The sequence below is a fragment of the Furipterus horrens genome, unplaced genomic scaffold (genome assembly GCF_987537825.1).
Source record: "Furipterus horrens unplaced genomic scaffold, mFurHor1.1.pri manual_scaffold_13, whole genome shotgun sequence".
In the NCBI taxonomy this organism is placed as follows: Eukaryota; Metazoa; Chordata; class Mammalia; order Chiroptera; family Furipteridae; genus Furipterus; species Furipterus horrens.
Genome location: NW_028327183.1, coordinates 54,987,463 through 55,014,912, shown reverse-complemented (window position 1 = coordinate 55,014,912; position 27,450 = coordinate 54,987,463). Strand labels below are relative to the sequence as shown.

General features: G+C 49.9%; 1 protein-coding gene across 1 annotated transcript; it reads left to right on the top strand.

Moving 5' to 3' along the window:
* The first annotated feature begins 849 nt into the window (after positions 1-849).
* Positions 850-26,847, top strand: LOC149995419 (uncharacterized). The gene is given in 12 exon segments (XM_090259215.1): positions 850-904; positions 2,874-2,909; positions 3,081-3,365; positions 3,509-3,811; positions 5,478-5,528; positions 5,677-5,809; positions 6,790-6,977; positions 7,183-7,593; positions 24,205-24,441; positions 24,626-24,910; positions 25,055-25,357; positions 26,711-26,847. Coding segments are annotated over 12 exon segments (2,403 nt in total). The 5' UTR covers positions 850-870.
* Positions 26,848-27,450: the final 603 nt, after the last annotated feature.

The following is a 27,450-nucleotide window of genomic DNA, read 5'->3' as shown; positions in this document are numbered from 1 at the left end:
TGGCTTGCAGGCCGGTGCTCAATCCACTGAGCCACACCAGCCAGGGATGTTCACACTATTTGTTACTGACATTTTTTCTGTAACCTTAATGATAAAGTACCTGGTGAGCAGAGACCTCGTGTGACAGGGCACAGCACACCCTGGTGACTATGTGTCTGTAGAAGAATCAGCCTCTTCCTCAGCGCCCTGTGGTGGCCCCTAGCGTGTTCGGGTCCCTCCCTCACCAGCAGGTTCCCACACTCCATGCGAAGGTGACAGACGCCCTCTGATCACGTCAGTCCTCTGGTTTTCTCCTCAACAAATGACCAAAATGGCACCACATCACCCACTGCCTACACACTGAGCTGTCTGAGTCACTGATCAGCACTGCGTGTGTCCAGGGGAGGAGGCGGGCACCTCGCCCTGTGAACTTCATGCCTGGACAGGCAACTGCTCAGCAGATGTTGGTTGGTTGTGGGAATGAGAAAGGTCGGAAGAAATTTTCATTTACGTTGTCTCAGGAAAGGGAACTGAAATGCCCACGGGCACACGGATTCTACAAAAGGCAGAGTCAGGGCTGCAACAGAAATTGGGCTGCTCCTGGAGTCCCACCTTGTGCCCTCTCCCCTCTTGTCCCAGGACAGGTGTCACGCTCTGGATTTGGGTTTCCCATGAGGTAGAGACAGAGCCTGTGGAGTCTGCTGAGACTCAGATCTGATCTGAAAGCTCCCAGAATCTACTGTCACCTTGAATAGATTGCAGCTGAGGAGGAAACTGTGACTTGTTCCACGGAGCCAGGACCTTGTCACACATATTGTGTCCTTCTGTCCTGAGGGGCTCTGTGGACTTCATACGCCATCTGCAACACTGGAAACCCTGGGAGACAGCGCCATGACCCCGACCCTCATTGCTGTTCTCTGCTTTGGTGAGTTTTGGGGAAAAGAGAAGGATGGGTCCCCTCCCCTCCCAGGTCCATGACTCAGGAGGCTCACTGGAGGCAGTAATTCTGAGGAGAAGAGATACTGGCTCAGCACTCAGAGGCCCAGACAGTTCCTGAGGAAAATGGGGTTCATTCACATGGCACCCTGGTGTAAGACCCAACAATCAGTGTTGATGAGAACAGGTCTTTATTTACAAGGTTTCAACCTGGGGGTGGGCAGCTGTGAGCATTTGAGCTCAGAACCCTTTTCTCCCATGAGACCCAGGACTTCCCTTGCTCCTCAACAGGCTATAAGCCAGAAATACACCCACAAGTTCCCCACCCCTTATCTGTCAGCTCTCTCCTTCAGGATCTGGGGTACGATGTCAACATGAAACAGAAGCCACGGGCTCATCAGTTATGTTGGGCAGATAGCCCGCCATCAAAAAGCGTAACACGCTATACCAGTTTGGTGAAAGGAAAGGATTTTCTTATTTAAATGTTGTACGAATTTAGATTAATGGTGGATTTCCACTCTTAAGTCTTATGTTCTTTAAAACACCCACAAACACATAGTTCTGCCTCCCTCTGCTAAACCAGGCTAGTTTCAGATCAGAAAAGTCAGAGGTACCATTTCCCTCTAGGAGAATAGAAGTCTGTGGCTTTGTATTTTCCAGACTCAGTTCAGCTTTCTCAGCTCCCATCCTTTTCTGCCTGATTGGGGAGGTTTTGTCTGTTGCGAGGTTTTTCAGGTCTTAATCCAGAACCATGTAGCATCTTCTTATGTGCCCAACCTTAAGACCAGCTGGTGAGCTGCTTCTGTTCCCTTTGAAGCCACTTGGCTTTCTTTTTACCTCATAACAAACCACGTGGTGTTCCCGTTTACTGGTGTTGCCTTATTTTCAAACGCCTGACTGTGGCCTGTGACCAGTCCGTGTGTGGCGACCAGTCGTGGCCACTTGTAGAATTTTGCGCAGGCCCCATAATCACTTCATCACCATTCGATGGTCATAGCCCCTCTCATCTCTTTGGCGTGTGGAATGGCCATAGCTATTTACATGTTAAGAAACAAGGTATATCTCAGGAAAATAGCTGTGCTCCACGGAATCCCATCCCCACCGCCAAACCATGGGTTGCGGGGAATCGTTGGGGATCCCGCTCTTTAACGACGACCCTCTGTATAACAGTCCAGGAAAGCCTGAGCTGTGGTGCACTGGGTCATGGTGAAGCCCAGGAAAGGCACAAGTCCTGCAAATGTCCTCCCCGCATGTCCCGAGTTCCAGGAGCCCAGAGAGAGTCCAGGTCGACAAGGCAGAGTCCTTGGTGGCTTCTGAGTCGCTGGAGTGGCACAGTCACAGCAGCAGCCGCCTGCTTTCTCACCGGCCCTGGCCGCAGGCCCCCTCCCGCAGCAAACCGGCTCTCCTACACAGCTGCCCCGCTCCCCACCATGGCTCCGCCTTTCCTACACGCAGGCCTCACGTCGGGCTGCTGCAGCGCCTCTGCAGCGTTTTCTCACCGCGTGGCCCCGCGCACCGACAGGCTGCCGCCTTCCATTCATCCTGGTCCTGCCCTTCCTTCAGCCACGTGGCTCCTGCTCTCTGTTTCCTATCAACTCTGTGGCCCTCTCTTAATGGCTGCCGCCTCATTTTAAACCCCTGACTGTGGCCTGTGACGCTGTCAGGGTGTTGACCAGTCCTGGCTACTCGAGAATTTTTTCAAGCCCCAGAAAGCTGCTTCTTCATCACCATTCTATGCTCAAAGCCCCTCCCATCTCCTGGTGCCACCGCCATTGGCAGAACTGAGAACCCAGCTACCAGCCACAGATGCGCCAAGTCCTTGTAAAGCTTCAGAATCTCCCTCCCACATCCCCAAGCCAGGGGCTGTGGGGAATCTGGGGGAGGCTGCTCTGTAACAAGCCCAGTTCTGGAGCTCATGTGTGTGGGTTCAAGGACAGTCTCACCCGACTCTCTTCCAGGGCTGTGTCGGGGCCCGTGGGACCACGTCCAGGCTGGTGAGTCCTCCCCCAAACCTGCTGCTTCATTCCCAAGTCACCACTGGGCAACTGGGGGCACACAGTGGGTCTGGGCTGATGGGGACCAGTCTGGGAGGGGCCTCAGAGTGACAGCTGGGGAAACTGAGGGGACAAGGACACCCCTGACACTTCATGTCTCTTCCTTTCCAGGAGTCCTCCCCAAGCCCTCCATCTGGGCTGACCCAGGCCCCATGGTCAGCAAGGGGAGCCCTGTGACCATCTGGTGCCAGGGGCCTCTGCAGGTGGATGCCTACACTCTGTATAAAGAGCCGTACTCCATACCCAGGGCGACAGGGAACCCACAGGACCCCAGCAATAAGACCAGGTTCCCCATTGAATCCATGAGCACCTACAATGCAGGGAGATATCAGTGTGCCTATCACAGCTCCAGTGGCTGGTCTGAGCGGAGTGACACCCTGGTGTTGGTGGTGACAGGTGAGAGGGTGGAACCAAGTCCCCTCCTCCCAAGCAAAGAAGATCAGAGTGCGGCTCAGGGGGACCTCACTCCTCACAGCACACACCTGGGGAAGGTGGGGTGATGGCCCCACATTTAACACAGTTCCTTCCTTCTCTCTCAGGAATGTATGACGCACCCTCCCTCTCAGCCCAGCCAAGCCCTGCGGTGGCCTCAGGACAGAATGTGTCCCTCTCATGTAGCTCCATGTTCGGTCAGCACTTCCACCTGGTGAAGGAGGGAGCAGCTGACCAGCCCCAACACATGGAATCCATGACCTATGACAAGGGGTGGAAGGGCCAAGCCATCTTCCCTGTGGGTCCCGTGCGCACCTCGCATGCGGGGACCTACAGGTGCTATACTTCTTTCAGCTCCTTTGCCTATGGGTGGTCACACCCCAGTGGCCCTCTGCATCTCAAGGTCTCAGGTGAGGGCACTCATGCTCATCCCTCTCTCTGTCCTGGACCTTAAATAACTGATCTAGGCAGTGTGCTCAGTGGAGTCCTGGGGATCATGGGGCTTCAGTGACACTGGCCTTTTGGGACCTGAACCACAGGCAGGAAGCTTAGGGAGTGAGCCTGGAGGACAAGCACTGAGGTTCAGTGGGCAACCTGTGGTCCCGACTGTGCTGCGTACTGCAGGGAAGAAACTAAGGATCATGAAAAACCAACCTTCGAGGAAGAGAAATGGGACTTTATGGGACAGGGAGAGGCAGGCACAGCCCCGCATCTTCCATTGGTTCATGTCTCATGCTCATTTGGGGTCTACAGACGCTCACTCATGTGGACCAACTTCATAGCTGTTGGGTAGCAGTGTCTTCTTAGCCCAGCAGACAGACGGACTCCACCAGGCTTTTTCTAGTTTCTCAGTGAATATTTCAACTAATCAAGTGTTTACAGAAGGGCTTGTTTCCTAAAGTGCTGGGGATAAAGGTGGAGACTTAAGGATGGGACCGCATGTCTCAAGTAGCGCTGAGGTCACTGGGTCCTGTGTGGTCAGTGCAAGACGGAATACATGAAAGGAAAGATGCCCAGCTCCGGTGTAGGGAAAAGAGTGGGCGCCATGCCTGCCTCTGTCCATGGTGCTGATTCCAGGGTCCTGCGTCATCCTGGCACCTGTGCACTGAGGCCCACAGAGGAAGACAGAGTAAAGGGGGCCTTTGGTTCTGGGTCAGGGTGATTCAGGATCCACTGGGAGTCTAAGCTGAAGTGGAGTTGGCTCAGTATCCTTGAGACGTATTTCACTGATGAAATCCTATCATATCTGCAACTTGGGTCTCTCATCTATCAAAGGAGAATCTTATCCTTAATTTGGAAAAGCTCTATCACTTGAGAACTTTGGTTCCAGTGAACCCTTGTGGGAGAAACAACACGAGTTCACTCTGAGCATGTCCTGTCTCCACCGGTGACTAATGTCATACGTGGGCATGGAGAGACGGCAGGATTTCTGCTTAGTTTCAATGAGCACCAGGTTGTCAGCTGAATCAGGTCATTTTCTAAAACACCTCCTATAAGGACTCATACAAGTGCCCCTTCCCCTCCCAGAGTTCCCTGTCTTTCCTGCAATTTCAGTTCTCACATTATCAGAGTCTGTCTTATATCAATACATATCTGTATCTTTATCCAGGTGTTTATCTAAACATTTTATCCCATCATTTATCTCTTCTGCTTGTTTCTTATCAATCTTACTACAATCAATCTAGACTACAAAACTCAATAAATAATCAGGTCTGGCAATTGTGATAATCCTTGATCTCAGAAACATTACACAATGTATTGTATATATCCCATAATTTCTTTTCTAAAGAAGAGATTGATAAAAAAAGAAAGAAAAGTGATATGAAACTATATAATCCTAATCCGAGACCCAGGGAGCTAGCTGAGGTCGAGGAACTTCATGCTCCTCATCACAAGAAAACATGAAGGCCCAAAAGGTCACCTTTGTATCCTAATTAGATGCAGACAAGACCCCAAAAATGGCCATCTCAGGGGAAGTGAAGGGCAGTACTAGATACAGAGACTCACTGGAGATCACAGAAGGCTTCAGTGTTCCCACATCTCCTCACCCACGCCCTGCGTGTGTTTGTTTCTCAGGAGCAGTGGATACCCTGGGGCCATCACAGAACCAGCCAGGCTCCAAGACTGGTGAGTGAGGTGTGATTCCCTGTTAGGGCGCTGAGGCCACGGGGTCCAGTCCAGTCAATGGCAGTCGGGTGACTGGGAGAGACATCCAGAGGTCCTGGGTGCTTCAACACGACCCTGACCTCTGTGACCTCTTGTCCTCCATCTCCAGCCTCAAACACCCAAGACTACACAGTGGGGAACCTCATCCGCATGGGCGTGGCTGGCTTGGTCCTCGTGGTCCTGGGGGCGCTGCTGCTTCAGGCCTGGCACAGTCAGGGAAGCCCCGACGACGCGGCCAGGACGTAAACACAGAAGACAACAAACGCACCATCCAGGGAGGTAGAGCCTTGGAAAAGCCTGGAGACGTGGGCGATCTTGGGAACCTGCTGAGAATGGCGAGGGGGTGGGCATGGCTCTGGTGCAGGGAGAGGTGGGGCTGGTGGACAGACAGAGGCCTCCCCATAGTTCAACGGGGTCGCTGTCCTTCACTCTGCTCTTGGTTTTCCTTGACTGGCCCCTCTGTTCTCAACCCCATGGCGCGGGGCTAGAGCCCAGATCACAGGTTCGAATCCACACCTGTGCTCAACCTCCATCTCTGGTCCACTTTCAGGGAAGGCACTTTTCTCGCTTTTATGCATCACATTCGCCGAGTGTGCGTCTCTTTGGTCAGACACCAAATCTGTTTTAAATGTGAATAAATCTGAATAAATGGATAAATACCAAGAATAGTTTGGACTTATAGACGCATACGACAGTATGACGGTTACCAGGTGAATGGGAGCAGGTGAGGAAAGGAGATTTGACTCTGGAAGAGGAACACGGTGCAATTACGGATGATGTTTATAGAGCTGTGCAGTTGAAACCTGTGACTTTTTTGCATTTGATTATTTTTATAGGGAGGGGAGGGGAGAGGGAGAGAAAGAGAGAAACGTCGATGTGCAGAGAAACTGATTTGTCGGCTCTGCCCGCCCCCAGCCGCCTCGGGCGGGGACTTGGCCGGAAACCCAGCCGTGGGCCCCAACCATGAATGTTGGTCATTCAACGCACCTGGTAATGTTCTTCCAGAAATGCCGTGATTATCATGGAGAGCACTTGTTGGAAATGACGGTCAGGTGGTGTGTTTAGGCACCTGCTCTGAGAAAACACCGTTTGGGGTTCCCCATCCCCTGAAGCCCTGAATTGTGGCTTTTCCCTAATTCCCGGGTGTGAATGCTTCCTGAGGGCGGGAGGTGTGGCCACCTCCCTCTGCCCGGACCTCCCCGCCTGTCTCCCCCTCCATCAGCTCCACCGAGTCCCAGCCGCGCAGCCTCTCCAAACGGTCGTCAGTCGTCAGTAGAGAACCGTCCAGATTACTTCCCGCCCATGTGCTACGCCAGCCCGACACCAGCCTGGATGTGCACGGGCTCTCCTGTCAGCACGAAGCCACTACCCCGCCACACCTGCTGGCTGCCAGCATCCAGGCCGACATGGGTGGCAGGCCCCTGAGTCCACAGGAGACACCTCGCCATCCTCACCCGCCCCTTCCCTTCCCTCCCTCTGGTCCCAGTCCTAGCGCACCTGCCCAGGTCCTGTGCCCGCGCCGCTGCCACTAACGCGAGCCACCGAGTCCTTCCCAGGCTGCGCCAAGGCTACTGCAAGTGCTGACACCTCCAACCGCCCCAGCGAACACGCACAGCTGAGCGCCCCTGGGCCTGCGAGAGGCTCGCCTGCGACAAGAGCTTCGCGCGCTCTGACGAGCTGGCCCGCCACCACCGGACGCACACGGGGCAGAAGCGCTTCACCCGCAGCGACCACCTGTCCAAGCTCGCGCGCCACCACCCCCGATTTCCCTGTAACTGCTCCGGAGCTCTGGCGCCCGCAGCTCCGCGCCAGCGATTCGCCGCCCTGCAGCCTGGCCACCGTCCCGCACCCAGCCCAGCTCTCAGCCCTGCCCCTGCCGGCCTGCAGGGCCCGGGAGCAGCCCGCCCGAAGCTCGCCCGGCCCAGAGCGCCGGCAGCGCACTCGCTGTCCAGCCCCCCTTCCAGCGGTCCCCTGAGGCCCCAAGATGCCTCTGATGCCCTCAAGACAGCAAGGACAAGGCCTGACAGTAGACTTGGGTCAGCTGGACCTTAGACGTGGCCCCAAACATGGGTGGCTGGGACCTGTGGTATGACGTATTTTTTTAAATGACAAAATTTTAAAACAACGGAGTTTACCAATAAGCGGCCAGACATATTGAAACTTGACACAAGACATACAATTTAGAGGTCCTGCCACAAGAGGGAGCCAGAAGTACAACCCGGGGTCTCCATCCAAGGTCGGAGAAGCCCTGGAACCTAAGCAGGACCAACAAAAAGGATCCGACATCTGAAGGCAGCTAGTCACGCTTGGAGGACGTGACTGCCACTTCAGACACATAAAGGGAGCACAAAATTCCGAAGGATGTAAAGAATCAAAAACATAACAACACCAAAGATCATAGTTACTGCCGCCCTCTCCCCCAACATCTGATCCCAAAGACACGGAGATCTGCAATTTACCCTGTAGATGACCCAAAAGAAACCCAATGAGCTACAAGACAAAGACATGAAAGATGAATCAATAAAGTCAGGAAACCATTATATGGGCCAAATTGCAGCTTTAACAACGAGACACAAATCGTAAAATAAAACCATAAATTCTGGGGCTGAAGAAGTCAATGAATGATCAGTGGTATAGACGGCATCGACCAAAGAACAGATCGAGAAAAACCACAGGCCAATATTCTTATTGAATATAGATGTAAAGTTTTATACAGTTTTAGACACCATAATCCAGTGGGCTTTAACACAGGGTCCCAGAAATATGAAAGAACATTTCAACATACGCAAATCAATAAGATTTTTCACCACAATAATAAAGTAAGTGATATAAAACATATGGTTGTTTCAATAGATGTAGAGAAAGCATTTGAGAAAATACACCATTCTTTCATAGTAAGCACTGTCAACAGAGTCGGGAGTAGAAAGAACACACCTTTACAAAATAAGGGTCCCATGGGGCAAGCCCAGAGTTAACATCATGCTCAGCAGTGGAAAGCTGAAAGGTTTTCTTCTGAGATCAGGGACAAGGTAAGGATGCCTACTCTTAAAACTCTGATACAACTTATACTAAAAGTCCTACGTAGAACAGTAAGACAGAAAAAAAAGAAAGAAAAGAAAAAAGAAATAAAACACAGCCAAATTACAATGAAAGAAAAAAATAAAACTGTCTGCAGATGATATAATCTTAAATATAAAAATCCTAAAAACTCCACCCAAACATTGTTAGAATAATGAACAAATTCAGTAAAGTTGCAGCATACAAAGTAATCATACAGAAATCAACTGCATATCTATAGAGGAACCATGAGATATCAGAAAATGAAATGAAAAGATTCCATTTACAGTAGCATCAAAAATAATAAAATTGTTAAAAATGAATATAATCAAGGAGGTGAAGGGTCTGAGCTTCAAAAACTGTAAGCTTAAATGGGATAAATTGAAAAAAATAAGTGAAAACATGCCTCGTGTTCAGTATGGAAGAATTAAATAAAATGTTCACATTGAGGCCTTGCTGGTGTGCCTCAGTGGACTGAGTGCCAGTCTGCAGACCAAAGGGTCACTGGTTTGATTCCCAGTCAGGGCACATGCCTGGTTGCAGGCCAAGTTTCTAGCTGGGGATTCCCGAGAGGCAACCACATATTGATATGTCTCTCTCTGTATTTCTCCCTCTCTTCCCCTCTCTAAAAAGAAACAAATTATTTTTTAAAAATAAAATAAAATGAGATAGAATGTCTACAATGCATGATGAGATCTACATGCAAATTCAATGCAATCCCTATGTAAATTTTAATGATATATTTCACCAAAGTACAAAAGACAATACTGAAATTCATACAAAACCACAAAAGACCCTGAAAAGCCAATGAAGTCTTGAAAAAAAAGGACAAAGCTGGAAGTAGCACACTGCCTGATATCAAACTATAGTACAGAGCTATAGTAACTAAAACAATATAGTAGTGGCAAAAATAAAAAAAGACACATACACCAAAGGAACAGAATTAAATGTTGAGAAATAAATGCATGCACACACAGTGAACAAATATATGACAAAGTGAAGGCATTTGGCAAAATTAAAGAAACTCTCAGCACAACAGAAATGGAAGGGGACTTTCTGAGTCTGATAAAGGGACAAGTACAAAGGCTACACTGAACATCACATCTAAGGGGGAAACTGAATGTAGGTGGAAAATACACAGGAGGTGGCTGGAGACAGTGACCTGAAGCTCAAGTAGGAGCCTTGTGTGGGGAAGGCCCTTGGTCTTGAAAGACACTTGTCCCAGTGGCATATTCCACAGATCTAGACCAAATATTTCAAAAATTATATGGAGCAAAAATTGTTCTTCTTGAGAAAGAAGAACAATGTAGGAGAGATCACAATACCTAATATCAAACTATATTACAAGGTCACAGTAATCAAAACAGTCTGGTACTGGCATAAGAACAGACACATAGATCAATGGAACAGAATAGAGAGCTCCGAAATAAACCTAGGTTTTCATGGTCAATTAACACTTGACAAAGGGTGCAGGAGCATAAAATGGAGTAAAAATAGCCTCTTCAACAAATGGTGTTGCAATATCTGGACAGGGACGTGCAAAAAAAATGAAACTATACTTCTGGCGAGGATGGAGGCCTAAAGAGACACAACTAAGAAGGAACACAACTACCTCAAAACTAGAGGCAACCAGAAGTTTCAGAAAATCCAGCTATGTGGAAGTCCAACAAACAAAGATGTGTAGAAGAAGTACTCACTCAGACAGTCAGGAGGAGTGGAGCTGGGAAGAAAGGACATGGTGTCGTGCTGGTGGCGGCAGCAGCAGCAGCAGTGGATGCAGTGGATGCAGTGGCAGCAGCAGGCCAGCAGAAAGCACAGTCAAACATTTTAAAGAGTTGAGAGAGACACCTGGGGAACACTCCCAGCACCAGACCAGATCACACAGATTCTGGTTCCAGCGCCAGGGACAATAAAGCTTCATTGCTTCTGACTGTGCAAACCAGTCAGGGTTGGGGCGGAGTAAGAAACTTCCAGTCTCTCAGCAGAGTCCGCTTATTTAAAGGGCTCCCAGAGTCCTAGAATGTCAACAGTCCCACCCACTCCGGGAACAGCAACCAAAACAAGAGCTAGAGGGGCGCCAGGCCCATATGGAAATGGGAGAAGTACCTGGAAAAGGGGAGAGTGCTGGGCAAGCGGCACTGTTCCCTCTCAGGCCCCTCCCCCACATACAGCGCCAGAATGTGGTGAAATGGGTCGCCCTGAACTGACGAATCCCTAAGGCTCCGCCCCTTACAACATAACAGGTGCGACAGTTCTACCTAAGACACAGAGGCAAACAAACGCAGGAACCGGTGAAGATGAGGAGACAGAGAAGTATGGCCCAAAAGGGGAACGGATCGAGGTTTCAGTGGGAGAACAAAGCGATGAGGAGATGGCCAACCTAACAAATGAGGATATAGCCAGCCTAACAGATGTAGAGTTCAAAACACTGGTGATAAAAATGCTCACAGGCTTGACAGATATGCTTAAGTATGGCAAACGCATAAGGGAAGAAGTGAAGGCTATGCTAAATGAAAGGAAGAAAAATCCACACAAAACCAATGGTGAAGGGAATGAAACTGAGGTTCAAATCAATTATTTGGAACTTAAGGAAGAAAAACACAGTCAACCAGTACAGAATGAGGAAAGAAGAATTTAAATATATGAGTAGAGGCTTAGGAACCTCTGGGACAACTTTAAACATGCCAAATCCGACGAATAGGGGTGCCAGAAGGGGAAGAAGAAGAGCAAGATATCCAAAGCTTATGTGAAAAAATAATGAAGAAAAACTTCCAAATTTGGTGAAGGAAGTAGACATACAAGTCCAGGAAGCACAGAATCCTAAAGAAGCTAGACCCAAAGAGGACCACACCAAGACACATCATAATTAAAATGACAAAGGTTCAAGATAAAGAGAGAATCTTAAAAGCAGCCAGAGAAGAGCAGAGAGTTACCTACAAAGGAGTTCCCATAAGACTATCAGCTGAGTTCTCAAAAGACAGTTTGCAGGCAAGAAGGGACTGGCAAGAAATATTCAATGTGATGAAGAGCAAGGACCTACCTACAACCAGGATTACTCAATCCAGCAAAGCTATCATTTAGAATGGAAGGGCAGATGAAGTGCTTCCCAGACATGGTAAAGCTAAAGGCGTTCATCATCACCAAGGCAATATTATATGAAATGTTAAAGGGACTTATTTAAGAAAAAAAAGATCAACACTACGAACATTAAAATTACCACAAACTCATGAGCTATGAACAATTGAATCTAAACAATAAAAAATAAACAAACTAAGCAAACAACCAGAAAAGGAACAGAGTCATAGGTGTGGGGATCATTTGGAGGGTTATTAGCTGGGAGGGGGAAGAGGGAGCAATTGGGAAATGGTGCAGGGATTAAGAAGCATAACTGGTTGGTACAAAATAGACAGGAGGAAGTTAAGAATAACATAGGAAAGGGTGAAGCCAAAGCACTTATAGCACGAACCACGGATATGAACGAAGGGTGCTGAGATTGCTGGAGGGAAGGTGGGTACTAGGAAGAGAGGAGCTAAGGTAAAAGAAATTGGGACTACTGTAACAACATAATAAAATATACTTAAAAAAATAAAACTAGATCACCACCTTTTACCATACACCAGAATAAACTCAAAATGGACAAAAGAATAAATTTTAAGTTGCAAAATCATAAAAATCCTAAAAAAAAAATATAGGTAGCAAAATCTCAGACATCTTTCATAGCAATATTTTTGCCAATATGTCTTCTAGGGCAAGGAAAAAATATAAACACACAGACCTACATAAAACTAAAAATCTTCTGTACGGCTAGTGAAAACATCAGCAAAATGAAGAGAACCGTCGTCGTCGTCGTCGTCATTGTCGGCGGCGGCGGCAGCCGTCCGTCTCGAGAGACGATGGCGTAGCTTCTTGAGAGTCTATCTGCACCGCCGAGAATGGCTGTGCAGTCCGACTCGGGAGTGACAATCCCTGCCGCACTTGTTACAGGTGAAGGTAGATGGCTGTTGTTGCTGCTGTTGACGCTGCTTCCACCTCGATCTTTCCTGGACCGCCTCCTCGTTGCGCGCAGCCTCTGCACGTGACGTACCTTGCCTGACCGCGAGCCTCCAGGCTAGGCGGTCGTCTGCTCGAACTTCCCATGTGTTGAGATTGATGGAGCATTGTGTCATGTCCTTTTTGCAGATGTCTTTGAACCACAGTTTTGGGCGCCCTGTCATCCTCTGGCCTTCTGCTAGCTCGCCGTAGAGGAGGTCTTTGGGAATACGGCCTGCATCCATTCTTTTGACATGGCCGAGTCACCTGAGGCGTCTCTCACTAAGAACTGCATGCAAACTGCTCATGTTGGCTCGCTTCAGCACCTCGGTGTTGGGAACCTTATCCTGCCAGGCGACATGCAGGACGTGTCGCAGGCACCTCATGTGGAAGCTGTTGAGTTTCCTTTCGTGCCTTGCGTAGGTGGTCCACGTCTCGCTGCCATAGAGGAGAGTGCTGAGCACGCAGGCTTGGTAGATGCGCAGTCTGGTTTTCTCAGTGAGGCTGGAATTGTTCCACACTCGCCGGTTCAGTTTGGCCATAACTGTGGCTGCCCTGGCGATTCTCCGGTTGACCTCCAAGTCAACTGACAGAGAGCTCGAGATGGTGGACCCGAGGTAAGTGAAGTCGTTGACAACCTCCAGGGTGTATCCGTCGATGGTGATGCATGGGGAAGTCCCCATGCCTTGAGCCATAACGTTCGTCTTCGTCAGGCTGATGGCTAGTCCGAACTCCTTGCATGCGTGGGAAAGGCAAGTGACTAGCTGCTGGAGTCCCTCTTCGGAGTGTGATGTCAAGGCTGCGTCGTTGGCGAAGAGCATCTCACGGATGAGCACCTCTTTGACTTTGGTCTTGGCTCGTAGACGGGCCAGGTTATAGAGCTTGCCATCGGATCTGGTGTGAATGAAGACACCCTCGCTGCAGTCCTTAAAGGCGTATTGGAGGAGCATGGAGAAGAAGATTCCGAACAGCGTAGGCGCGAGGACACAGCCCTGCTTTACTCCGCTGCTGACTGGGAAGGCCTCAGAGGTTGCGCCGTTGTAGGACACCGTGCTCTGCATGTTGTCGTGAAAGGACATGACCACAGCAAGCAGATGTGGTGGACAGCCAATCTTCCATAGCAAGCTGAAGAGTCCGCTTCGACTGACCAGATCAAACGCCTTCGTGAGGTCGATAAAGGCGAGGTAGAGTGGTTTATGCTGCTCGTGACACTTCTCCTGCAGCTGGCGTAGGGAGAAGATCATGTCCACTGTTGATCGGCCAGCTCTGAAGCCACACTGGGACTCTGGGTAGACGCGGGAAGCAAGGGTCTGCAGGCGGGCAAGAGCGACCCGGGCGAATACTTTGCCGACGACGCTGAGAAGAGAGATGCCCTGGTAGTTGTTGCAGTCGCTGCGGTCTCCTTTGTTCTTGTACATGGTGATAATGTTGGCGTCTCTCATATCCTGGGGGATGTAACCCTCCTTCCAGCAGAGACAGAGTAGATGGTGGAGCGGCTGTAGCAGGACTGGTTTCCCGCTCTTTAGGATTTCTGGAGGGATTCCGTCGCTTCTTGGTGCTTTCCCGCAAGCGAGGCGGTCGATGGCTTTGCCGAGCTCTGCCGCAGTAGGTGGGGTGTCTAGCTCCTCCATGACTGGTAGGTCTGGGATGGCGTTAAGAGCAGTGTCTGTTACGGTGTTCTTCGTTGCGTACAGCTCGAGGTAGTGCTCGGTCCACCGCCGCATTTGCTGTTCCTGGTCAGTGATGACCTCACCTGTCTTGGACTTAAGGGGGGCGATCTTGGAGGGGATTGGGCCTGTTGCCTTCTTGATACCCTCATACATTCCTCATGCGTTGCCTATATTGGCGGCTTCCTGAATGCTTCTGCACAGGTTTAGCCAATAGGTGTTGGCACAGTGGCGGGCGGTCTTCTGGACTTTGTTCCTGGCAGCCCGTAGAGCTTGAAGTGTACTGGGAGTGGGCGTGGCCTTGTAAGCCAGTAGGGCCTTCCTCTTAGCCTCGATCACGGGTTCCATTTCTTCCCAGTGAGCCTCGTAACAGTCAGCGTTCTTCCGCTCTTTCTTCCCGTAAGCAATAATGGCGGAGTTGTATATGGCGTCGCGGAGACGTGACCAATTGGATTCGATAATGTCATCTGCCGCCATTCCCTCGCCGAGTTCATCTTCCATCCTGTTGATGAATTGCTGGGTCTTAACTGGGTTGCTGGCACAACTGGTGTTGACGCGTGGGCGACCCTTCATCTTGGAGTGGTGCAACCTCTTCGACGTTATGCGCACCTTGCTTACCATGAGGGCATGGTCCGTGTCGCAGTCTGCACTGTGGTAGCTGCGGGTGAGGAGGGTGCTGCCAATATCCGTTCTTCTGGTGATGACGAGGTCAAGCTGGTGCCAGTGGCGGGAGCGGGGGTGCCTCCATGACACCTGGTGGATCTCTTTGCACTTGAAGAATGTGTTTGTCACGCACAGGCCGTGATGACACGAAACCTCAAGCAGTCGCTGACCATTCTCATTGATCTTTCCTCTCCCAAAGTTTCCGAGGCAGGTGGGCCAGGCCATGTGGTCGGCTCCTACTCTTGCGTTGAAGTCTCCAAGGAGATAAAGAGCGTTACTTCTGGGGATCTTGGATAACGCTTCGTCCAGTGCATGGTAGAACTGTTCTTTCTCTTCGGTGGTGGCGCAGAGGGTTGCGGCGTACGCGCTAAGAATGCTGACTGGGCCGAAAGTTGTTGACAATCGGAGGGTAAGTAATCTCTCTGTGCCTCCTGTGGGTGGCTCTATGGAGTTAACAAGCGTGTTCTTCACAGCGAACCCAACACCGTGCTGTCTTGGTTGGTCCGGAGACTTCCCTTGCCAGTAGAAGGTGTAGTTGGTTTCTCTGATAGTTCCGTTGTCGTCCAACCGGGTCTCCTGTAGAGCCGCAATGTCGATGTTTAGTCGTGCCAGTTCCCTGTCGATGACGGCAGTTTTCCTGGCATCATTGATCCACGGAAGGTCTGCAGTAAGTCCGGGACACATGGTCCTGATGTTCCAGCTAGGGAGGCGAAGAGCTGGAGGCTTCTTTCTTGTTTTTTGCTTGGAATTGCCTGATGCGAGTGTTTTGTGGCCCACTTTTCGAGAGACGCCTCTCTGATCCCCACGCACCCAGTGGGGCAGGAGAGCCATGGCGAGACGGCACCTAATTGGCTGGGGGCTGCCCAGCTTGAGGCGGGCGGTAGCTGTCCAGTGAGTTGCGATGACCTCTCCCACCGTCAGAGGAGACCCCTGGCGCTCGTTTCCTTCGCCAATCGGATGAGCTTATAACCGGTATCTGTCTCCTCCCGTGTTGAGTCGACATCTTGCGATGACACTGGAGTGTCCTCTCTAGTGAAGCTACAAAGCCTGGGCAGGGTGATATGGAGGGCCAGCTGTTGCCCATGCAGCAGACCCCCCCCTCTCTTCGCAGCTGAAGGATCCAAGGGGAAAGACAGAGTCAATACAGCTTGGCTTCAGGTGCGCCGCAGGAGTTGCCGGTGTTGACTACAACGTCAAACCGCCTTAGGGACTCCGGCTCCGGATTTTCTGTCGGGGTTTACTCCCTTAGCCTTTCCCCTGAAGAGGTATGCCGCAAGGCAGCGGAGGTTTTTTGGAATCAGAGTTTTCCTTCTCTGATGAACCAACCATATGGGAAAACATATTTGTCAGTGATACATTGGACAAATGTTTGATCTCAAAATAAATAAAAAACTTATACAACTCAACACCAGGAAGACAAACAATCCAATTAAAAAATGGACAAAGAACAAACACTTCTCCAAGGACATACAGAGGGCTCATAGGCATTTGAAAGAGGCTCAACATCACTAGCCATCAGAGAGATGCAAATTAAAACCACAATGAGATACCAGCTCACACCTGTCAGACTGACCATCATCAAGAAATCAACAAACAAGTGCTGGTGAGGATGTGGAGAAAAGGGAACCCTAGTGTGCTGCTGGTGGGAATGCACACTGGTGCAGCCACTGTGGAAAACAGTGTGAAATTTCCCGAGAAAACTAAAAATAGGACTACCTTTCGACCCAGTGATTCTGCTGCTGGGAATATACCCTAAAAATCCTGAAACACCAAATTCAGAAGAACCTATGCACCACTATGGTCATGGCAGCAATACTTACAATAGCCAAGTGCCGGAAGCAGCCTAAGTGCCCATCAGTGGTGAGTGGATTAAAAAAACTGTGGTACATTTACACAGTGGAGTACTACGCAGCAGACAGAAAGAAGGAACTCTTACCCTTCACGACAGCACGGATGGACCTGGAGAGCATTATGTTGATGGAAATAAGCCAGGCGGTGAAAGACAAATACCATATGATCTCACCTAATACAGGAACCTAGTGAACAAAACAAATGAGTGAAACAGAACCAGAGGCATGGAAACAAGGAACAGACCGACAGTGACCAGCAGGGAGGGGTCAGGGGGATAATGGTGGAAAGAAGGGGAAGGGCCTAGACAAAGAACATGTAGGAATGACCCACAGACATGGGCAACCGGGTGGTGATTGGCTGTGGGAGCAGGGGGAGGGCTGGGCGGAGGAGGGCAAAGGGGAAAAAATTGAGACAACTGTAATAGAATAACCATTAAAAAATGATTTGAAAGAAAGGCACCTGTCTTCCAGCATGAAGCCTTCTCCCTGTGGCCATCAGAGGGCACATAGGAGTCACCACAGAGCCTCATTCTCACAGTGAGACATTCTCACAGGAAGCCTAGAACACTCTGTGGGACAGAGGCAATAGTTCACCCAAATGAGTGTCTGTCCCTCACGAAGAGCCAGACGAGGCCAGGAGAGATTGAGCACCCACTGGCCCAGCAGAGGGCCTTAGAGACCCGTCAGTAGGGGAGACCCCTCACCCTCCCTTCCCTGAGTCCCCTTGCTGGTGAATGCGCCTTCACATAAACCGTTAGCTCCCACAGCTCCACTGTCTCACAGCTGATGTAACTCCCAGGAGACAGACATCAGTGGGAAGGGCAGCAAACTGGGAGTTTGAGCCGTCAGGTCTACCTAAGAGTGTCACAGGTTGGCATGTTTAATGTGACCAAGTCACATTTCCTTTCTTAGGCAAAGTTTCTTTCTCTCTTTGAAATAAATACTAGCCCTGGCTGGTGTGGCTCAGGGAACTGAGCGCTGGCCTGTGAACCTGAGGGTCGACCGTTTGATTTCCAGTCAGGGCATATGCCAGGGTTGCCGACCAGGTCTACCTTTGGGGAAAACCACACATTGATCTTTCTCTCCCTTCATTTCCTTTGCCATAAAAATAAATAAATAAAATATTATTTTAAAAAGTAAATATAATTCCACAAAGTGATTGTGGTGCTCCCATGAGATAATGCACCGGTTACAGAATAGGCATGTACATTCGTCTCTTTCTATATCGCGGTTCACTTATCGTGGCCTGACTGTATCATGGGATTTTAAAAAATATTATATTTAATTATTTATTGCGGATTTTTCACTATATTGTGGGATTTTGTGGTACTGTTTACATATTTATATGTGTAGGATTTATGATTTTAATGATTTTTGTCTAAAATTTTTCAAAAAATATATTAAAAATATAAAACATGATTCTAACATTAAAAGAATATTAAATCGAAATAAAATACTGCACACTGTTTACAGTATGTATTTTTTTTTTTGCAGACGAACACATACATTACGCTGAAAACGAGATGTACGCTCGAGTTCATTGCCTAAGTGAGACTGTACATGGCACACGATTGGGTGACTGATGTAAGGCGCCCGACCAGAGCATTGTCTTGTGTATCCTGGGCGCTGATTGGCTCAGTAAGCGTAGCATCAGTCTGTCTGCTATCCCGCACTGTGCGCATACGTTCTGCATCTCGCCTTGCTCACTTCACTCATAGCTCCAATCACTGTGCGTAGTTTTGCTCTGCGGTGTTGTGTTTTGTGAAATTTTCCTTAAAGACTGAATTTATTGCAAGCCCTATGATGCCACCCAAACGTTCTGCATCTTCTAAGGATTCTGGCAGTGAACCCAAGCGCCAGAGGAAGATGCTTACCATAAAAGAGAAGGTGGAACTTCTCGACATGTTGAAGGAAGGGAGATGCTATGCATCTGTTGGGATCAACGAGTCTACGGTTTGCTATATAAAGAAGGACAAGAAGAATATCAGGTCTGTGATATCACTGACTTTCAACAGCAAAGAGGGAGGTTACTTCCCACAATAAGATCATTGTGAAGATGGAGTCTGCATTAGCTGTGTGGATAAATGACTGCAGAAAAAAGAATATCTCGCTGGATACGAGCACCATCTGGACGAAGGCCAAGCAACTGTATGATCATTTAGCAGCAAAAAGCGATGGTCACGATGGTGATGGAGAATGAAGAAGAGGATGATGACGACGACGCTGAAGCAGGACCTTCAAGTGCTTCTCCAACCAGACTGACCCCATTCAGTGCCAGCAAGGGCTGGTTTGACAAACTTCAGAAACGCTTTGGACTCAAGAGCATTTCTCTGCACAGAGAGGCTGCCTCTGTGGATAAAGCCGGAGCTGAGGAGTACGTGAACAGCACGTTCAAAGACATCATTGGGGAAGGAGGCTGTAAGCCTGAACAAGTTTTCAACATGGATGAAACGGGCTTATTCTGGAAACGGATGCTGTCTCGCACTTTCATTATGAAGGAAGAAGCAAAAGCCCCTGGTTTCAAGGCCCAAAAAGATAGGGTAACTTTAATCACGTGTGGGAATGCTCTGGGCATTATGATTAAGTCAGGGCTTAGTTATAAGTCCAAGAACCCAAGGGCCCTAAAAAACAAAAATAAGAATGTGTTGCCTGTGTACCGATGCACAACCCTAAGCCTTGGATCACAAAACTCCTCACGACTGACTGGTTTCATCAATGTTTTATCCCGGAGGTTAAGGTTTATCTGGCAGAGAAAGGCTTTGATTTCAAAGTGCTTCTGATAATGGGCAATGCTGGAGGCCATGCTGTCGGCCTGACGTATGATGGCATCCAGATAGACTTCTTGCCACACCGAACACCACATCGCTCATTCAGCCAATGGATCAAGGCGTTATTCGCACTTTTAAGGTGCTCTACACCCGAAACGCCCTGCGAAACCTCACTGAAGCTATGGACTCGGATGAAGACTCCTCGCTAAAGGCGTACTGGCATGAGTACACAATTGCATCGTGTCTCCAAAATATTCAAAAGGCCATAAAGGAGATGAAGAGTAAGACTTTGAATGCCAACTGGACAAAATTGTGACTGAAGTGGTCCGTGATTACAAGGGATTCTCTCCTGTTGGATACATCACTCTGCAGTGGATGAGGCTGTGAAGCTGGCAAAAATACTGGGAGGAGAGGGCTTCAGTGACGTGACTACTGAAGATGTAAGTACCCTGATCAATGTGCACTCTCAACCGTTGACGGACGAAGACCTGGAGGAGCTGACTAAGTCAGCAGGTGAAGAAGAGGATGAGGAACAAGATGAACAATGGGTTGAAGAAAAGGAGGAGGTTGGCCTAACACTTGATTGTCTTGCAACCATGGTCAGAATGGCCAAAGAACTTCAACGAGTGGCTGAAGAATGGGACCCCCATATGGTTCGTTCGTTGCAGTTTGCAAATTCAATCGACGGTGCCATGTCAGTTTACAAAAACATTCTCAATCAGAAGAAGAAGCAGCGCCAGCAACTCCCCATAACTATGTTCATCACTCGAATGAAGGGCTCGGTTACGCCTATGCCTTTAGCGGAAGTAGAAGTTGTGGACGAGCCTGAAGATACTTCTGCGCCACCTGAAGAAGCGCCTGATGAAGTGGTGCCTTTAGAAGAGCTGTGATGCTCTTCTTTGCTCTGCAATACATTTATCTCATCATCATCACCTTCATCATCATCAGTACTGCCCAGCTAATTCATCATCTTCATCATTCAAGTCGTAGTATACTTCACTGGTGAGTACCCATATAAAGTTTTACAGTACTGTATACGTATGTTGTTAAAGTTACATGGGTTTAAGAGTGTAGAATGCTTAAGAACATAAGCAGTGTTTATAAAAGAATGGAAAAGGTTAATAAGAAAATGGGAAAGGTTAATAAGGGACTGGGAATGGATTATAAGTGTGTGGGAAGGGTTTATAAAGCCTTAAAATATATATAAATACTAATATAAATGTAAGGTTCCTACTTCGTGGATTTGCACCTATCGCAGAGGGTCTAGAACATAATACCCATGATAAGGGAGGGATCACTGTAATTTCTTTACAATTTAATTTATCTGCAACTTTTAGGACAGTATCCTCTCCAGACCACTGAGAGCAAGGACATCAATGTATATTTTCCTTCTAATTGTGGGTCTTTAAACAGCTAAAACTTCCCTGGAAATACTCAAAATATACATGTTTTTGAATGAGTGTTGAATGGGGACCCTGCTGGCCTCAGGAGGTGGTGTTTTCAGAGTTGATTGGGCTGGGGAGGCTTGGAGCCCCCGGTAAGTGAGTGCGGCCCAAGCCGGAGGAGGCTGGGCTGCTGCCCCAGGACCAGGCAGGACCAGGCAGGACCAGGCTTACCAGGGGCCGCGGGTTCCTCTGTGGCTCACCGGCTCTCTGCCATGGGCAGCAGGTGCGGGCAGGAACAGTCGCAGCGCCGGACTGGGCTCACTGTGCAGATGCTCTGAGGCAGGGGCGTATTTCAGCCCACATTTGAGACTGAGGAGTTGGTTCCAAAGGAGAAACTTTTGAAAAAACAGAAATACACAAAACCCCCTCCACACAACTTCGGAGCAACAATCCCCAGGAATCCCAGGAGTGGGGGACTCAGAAGCTGGGCTGACAAAGATAATGAGACTCAGTATAAAACCTTCACTAACCACCTGCTCCTGGAAGGTACTTCTCCACTGCGTCCGGTATTGTCTCTGCTCTGAGGGAGTCTGGTCCCGGTGAGCTTGTCATTACTGTAATCTGCGTTTCCCATAGAATATTGTGTTAGGGCTTTTTTAAAGGATTGCATTTACTTTTAGAGAGAAGGGAAGGAAGTGAGAAAGAGAGGGAGGGAAACATCCGTGTGCAAGAGATACATCGATTGCTTGCCTCTTGCACTCCCCTCAACTGAGGACCTGGCCCGCAACCCAAGCAAGTGCCCTGACTGGGAATTGAACTGGCAACACTTTGGTTTGCAGGCCAGGACTCAATCCATGGAGCCACACCAGCAAGGAGATTCTATTTTTAAATACATGCCTTTTATCACTTAGTTGGTCTTCCTCATGTCTGTAAAATGTATTATTTATCTCTCATGCTGTTACTAACCATCATCCTCACTTCTTTCCTTGTGACACCACAGATATGACGTTCACCCTCGTCATTCTAGTCCCCAGGTACCGTCATTGCCCACCTCTGGGCTCCCTGCGCTGGCTGCAGGAAATTCCCTCTATGCTGCTCTCCGCGTCCGTAATTGGACCTCCAGCTGTGTCTCATCCTTGATGGGAAGAGTTGACTCAATGTGTCTACTCTGTGGGGCTCTTCATTGGTCAGATTTCTAACTCATCATATTCATCTAACAAAACAATTCACATTCTTAGCTCAAAATCTGAATCCTCCTTTTCTTTTTCAGACATTTAAACTGACAATAAATTGCTTTCATATTTTTCTGGTGACTCTCTTTCCTGCATGCGATGCCCCCATTTCAGTAGACAGCTGTCATTATGAGGATTTCTCTACTGTCCACCCCTGATGGACATCTTTCCCCTCAGACGCCTGGTCTCCCACAGACTTCTCTTGGGCTGTCCCAGGAGTCAGGCTGACGAGGGCTGAGGCAGCACCCAGGCCCCATGGCGTCCTCTCTCTCAGACTCAGCATCTGCTCAGTGCTCTGCCCATCACGACTGGTCCAATGGGAGCCTCACATGCATACACAGGGCGCACACCTATGGCTGACACATGGACTCACTGTGTTTCAGGCCACCCAGGGGAGACTGCTCCCTGCTGACCATGAATACGGGCCCGTGCGCGCAGCTCTCCCAGTGCCTGTACAGACACAGGGGGCAGGGGCCACACTTCCAGCCTTCAGCTGCGCCCTGACCCTCCCCTCCTGTGGGGACCTGGGGTCCCGCTCTGTCCACACAGGGGATGCTCCTCCCTGTGACCCGTGGATATTCCTGGTCACAGGTGGCTACCAGCTTCAGCATTATGGGGCAACTTTCATTTCTCTTTCCTGCTCCTGTCTGTGCCCACAGCTTTTAAAACTGAAACCAGAAGAACCGGGTTCAAGCGGCCTGTCACCTGCCAGCCTCAATAAGCAAGAGACAGGGATTGTATCTTTATGGGCGCTTTACTCAGATGGTCAGCGATCTGAGAAGAGAGTGGGTTTGTGCCCTAACAGACTGTCTTAAATTCCATTATAAACAAACCCTTTTAATAAGGAAAAGAAAGTGTAGGTAAGGAATTTAGAATTCAGAGAAAAGGTTGGTCAGATAGAAGCTGCAGCATCTTTCCTCTGTGTCCTGGGCGGTGGTCACCTCACCCTGGAGCACAAGGGCTCAGATACCGTCCTGATTGCCTGCAGTCCTGAGACTCAAAGGTGGGACCGCTTATGGTCTCCTGAGTCAGGGCGGGTCACACCTCCAGTTCCTGAAACAACAGCTTTTTACAGACATTGATTACTAAGCCTATTAGCTGTTACCTGAAACTAAAATTTTCCAACAATGGAGTCCCCCATCCGTACCTGGACTGGAAACATATGTCTCCCTCCCGTGCACCCAGCACACTGACCCACAGCCACTGAGGGTGCGGCTGGTGACATCAGAATCCAGGTGAGGAAACTGAGGCAGGGACAGAACATTACCCCACAGATCACTTGGGGATTTGTGATGAGCATTTAAATAAACATCTGCTTTAGGTCAAAATCAGAACTCTAACCCAAATAAGTGTCCCCTAAGCTGATGGCAGGACCACAGCATGAGCAGGAGGCTTTAAGCAGGAAAGAGGGGCCCTGAGGGGCAGGAATCACACTCACAGGCTGGTACCCGTGAAGGCCGGGTGGGCGCGGTTGCTAAGGAAAAAGGAGAAGTTGCTTTGGGGTTGTTATAGGAAGAAGCCACACTCTGGGGCCAGGGGAGGGGCGCTTTTCCTTCCCCTCCTTCCCTGCATGTGCCCTTGGTGCTCATGGTCACGGTGACACTGGACCTGCCTGCACAGCGAGAGGGAGACGTGTCTCTGTGGTCTGAGCTCTGCAGGCACAGGGACCACGTCTTCCTGAAGCACCTGCAGGCCCGGGTGACCACTGTCCACGGGGAGGACCCAAAGGCAGATGCTGATGGACAGCTGAGGGGGCGGGTCCCTGTGGAGGAGGGTCTAACCTGGAAGGACGGGCCCCGGGTCACCTCACCTGAAAGGGGAATCCCAGGAAGCTTGGGGTTCTGTTTCTGGCTCCATCATGGGAATAAGGGCCAGGCTCCTGGGGAGACCCTGTTCCCCTTCCTGAGAGGCTGCTGACGTGACGCTTCCATGACAGGGAGGACCAGCCTCCCAGTGGCCACACCCTGTGCGTCTGTCTACCCTGAGGACACCGGGGCCTCTTCCTTCTGCACAGCGGGGCTCACAGAGGAGGGACAGCATGGCCCCCACCCTCACGGCTCTGCTCTGCCTGGGTGAGACGTGACGGGGGGGAGTCCTCCTCTGCCAGGACCCAGGACTCGGGGGCTCACAGGGAAGGGGGTCCCGCTCAGGATTCAGGGCAGGTCTCTCACAGCGCCTCTCTTCCAGGGCTGAGCGTGGGCCTGCGGACCCCAGTGCAAGCAGGTGAGTCTCCCCAGGTGTCCCAGGTCCCTCTCCTCACTGGGACAAGGCACCACATTCTCAGACATTGGGGGTGGAGAACTGCAGGTCTGGGCTGATGGATGAGAAACATCTGAGATGTTCAGGGCTGACAGCTGGACACTGGGGTTGGAAAATGACTTCTGACCCAGCCCCTGATTCCTTCCAGGGGCCCTCCCCAAACCCACCCTCTGGGCTGAGCCAGGCTCTGTGATCCCCTGGAGGAGTCCCGTGACCATCTGGTGTCAGGGAACCTCAGAGGCTGAGGAGTACCATGTGGACAAAGAGAGAAGCCCAGGACCCTGAAAGAGACAGAAGGCACTGGATTCCAGGGACAAGGCCAAGTTCTCCATCACATACATGACACGGGACACTGCAGGGAGCTATCACTGTTACTACTACAGCCCTGCTGGCTGGTCAGAGCCCAGTGACCCCCTGGAGCTGGTGGTGACAGGTGAGAGGACACTCAGGGGTCCCAGCCTCAGGCTCTGCCCTCAGGAAGGGGATGCTCTCAGGGCGTCTCCCCCTCACAGCCCAGCCCTGGGGGACATGAGGGAGATGTGAGCCCCATTTAACTCTCTGCCTCCTCCTCTCCTAGGATTGTACAGCAAACCCAGCCTCTCAGCCCTGCCCAGTCCTGTCGTGACCTCAGGGGGGAATGTGACCCTCCAGTGTGGCTCATGGCAGGTATTTGGCAGGTTCATTCTGACTATGGAAGGAGAGGACAGGCTCTCCTGGACCCTGGACTCACATCCACAGCTCAGTGGGCAGATGCAGGCCCTGTTCCCCATGGGCCCCGTGACCCCCAATCACAGGTGGACGTTCAGATGCTACGGCTGTTACAGAAACACCCCCCAGGTGTGGTCACAGCCCAGTGATTCCCTTGAGCTCCTGGTCTCAGGTGAGGCCCGTGACCCTGTTCTTTCTGTGCTCAGTCAGCTCAGGGCTCTGTCCTTGGAGAATCGGGGGCAGAAATCAATGAGAAGTGAAGGAGGTCCCTCGGAGGAGGTCCTGCCCATGGGAGGGTAGGAGGAGACAGGGCCTCCCGCTCCAGACTCCATGTCTGAATCTCAGCAGGAGACAGAGCAGGGAGGGCGGAGTGAGATGAGTGTGAAGTGAGGAGAAACGTGGTCAGACTGAGCAGAGCAGACAGACCCCTCCACTCACCTGCTGCCGTCCCCACCTCAGCGTCTGAGCCCTGGGTCCTGACCCCCACGGGACACCCTCCCAGAGAGAGGCAGAATCTCTGACCAGGGGCCCAGCCCTGTAGCCCCCCAGCTCACCTGAGACTCGGAGGGACCGTGCCCAGCTCATGAGGACAGGGGGTGGCTGCCCAGACTCGGTGTGAAACTCGTGTGCTCTCTGCCTTGTCTGCCCTCCTATCTGTTACTGCTCTTTTACTGAGAAAACTCAAGCAACACTTGCACTTATAAATTTAAGTTCTAAACCTTTCTGACATCAAAAAGTCAAATTTTTACTCCTATTTTTTGTGATTATGTGAAATTTATCCATTCATTATGAAAATTAACCTTCATTAATATGAAGTGTTTATAGACGATGCTTCAAGAGACTTTTTGACTTCAGATACCTTTTGAGATTTTATTTATAAAATTGTCTACACTCATAGCTCAGGAATTGTTCAAATACTACATATATGTATGTATTTATATCTGAGGCCAATCCGTGGATTCTGGGTCCTCAATGTTGAGTAATATAAGCTCCCATCTCCAGAAGAGTTCTCTTGGATGGCTAAGTACCCCGCAGGGAGCAGACAGGTAACAGGAATGTATTATTTTCTGTAATGAGAGACCATATTTCTCAGCAACCCTGAATTCTCCAGGGGAGCCAATTATGTTCCAAAGTGCGTCAGGAGCCGAGTGTAAACTCACAAGGTACAGGGAGACTCAGAGAACCCCTGGAAGCAGACAGAATTCTTGCAGCACAGAGGACAGGTTCACCAGGGCTGAAGCTGTGACGTCCCCATAAGTGGGAGAGTTTGAGGACACTTGGATTGAGTGACATCATCAGTCCATGACCCCACTTCTTTGTGTTCTCAGGAGCAGCCTACACTATCAGCCCATCACACAACAGCTCAGGTACCAGGAATGGGGAACAGGGAAAACCCTCAGTGACGGGGCTGGGGCAGAGGGTCAGGTTCTGTCAAGGGAAGCCACGTGCCCTGGGTGCATGTCCAGGATCATGGGGTGACATTGTCTGCCCTGACCCCTGAGACCTCTTTACCCACAATCTCTAGCCTCCCACCGCCAGGACTACACGGTGGAGAACCTCATCCGCATGGGCGTGGCTGGTCTGGTCCTGCTAGTCCTCGGGGTGCTGCTGTTTTAGGCTCAGGACAGCGAGAGGAGGGCCCACAATGCAGCCGGGACGTGAACACAGAAGACAAAAGGTCCACCATTCAATGAGGTAGATTCTTGAAAATAAATCTTGTTGAGCAGGAAGTTCTCAAAAATAGCTAGAACATATAGTGAGTTAATGGACCATTCATAATTTCAAGAGCAGTGCAAGTCGTTGACATGATGAAATACGTCTCATGAGTTGCCTGTAGAGACTCTGGTGCTATTGAAGTGTGGACGGGGCCTCCCACCATTACTGATTTTCTTTCAATGATTCCCTTCTCTTCTCACTTCAATGGCGTGAGGCTACATCTGTGTCTTCTTTGGATCTGCACCTTCGTGCTCTGGTTCACTTTCCCATGTGTGAGTCTACATGCTTCCTTATTTCTATTAGGCACATCCGTTGACGTAGACTTCTCTTCAGTTCACAGCACAGGGTATGTTCCAGAGAACTGAATACATGCATACAAGTAGGGCCCTCCCTGTTTTGAAAAACAGCATCCTGATTAGGACAGATAAATCTGAAATCATTCCTAAAAATGTCCTCTGCACCCATTGAGCCCTGTGTCTTCACCGGATAATAGTTTCTTCAGAAATGCCATCAGTTTGAATGAGTACATTCAGGTTTGAAGTGAAACTC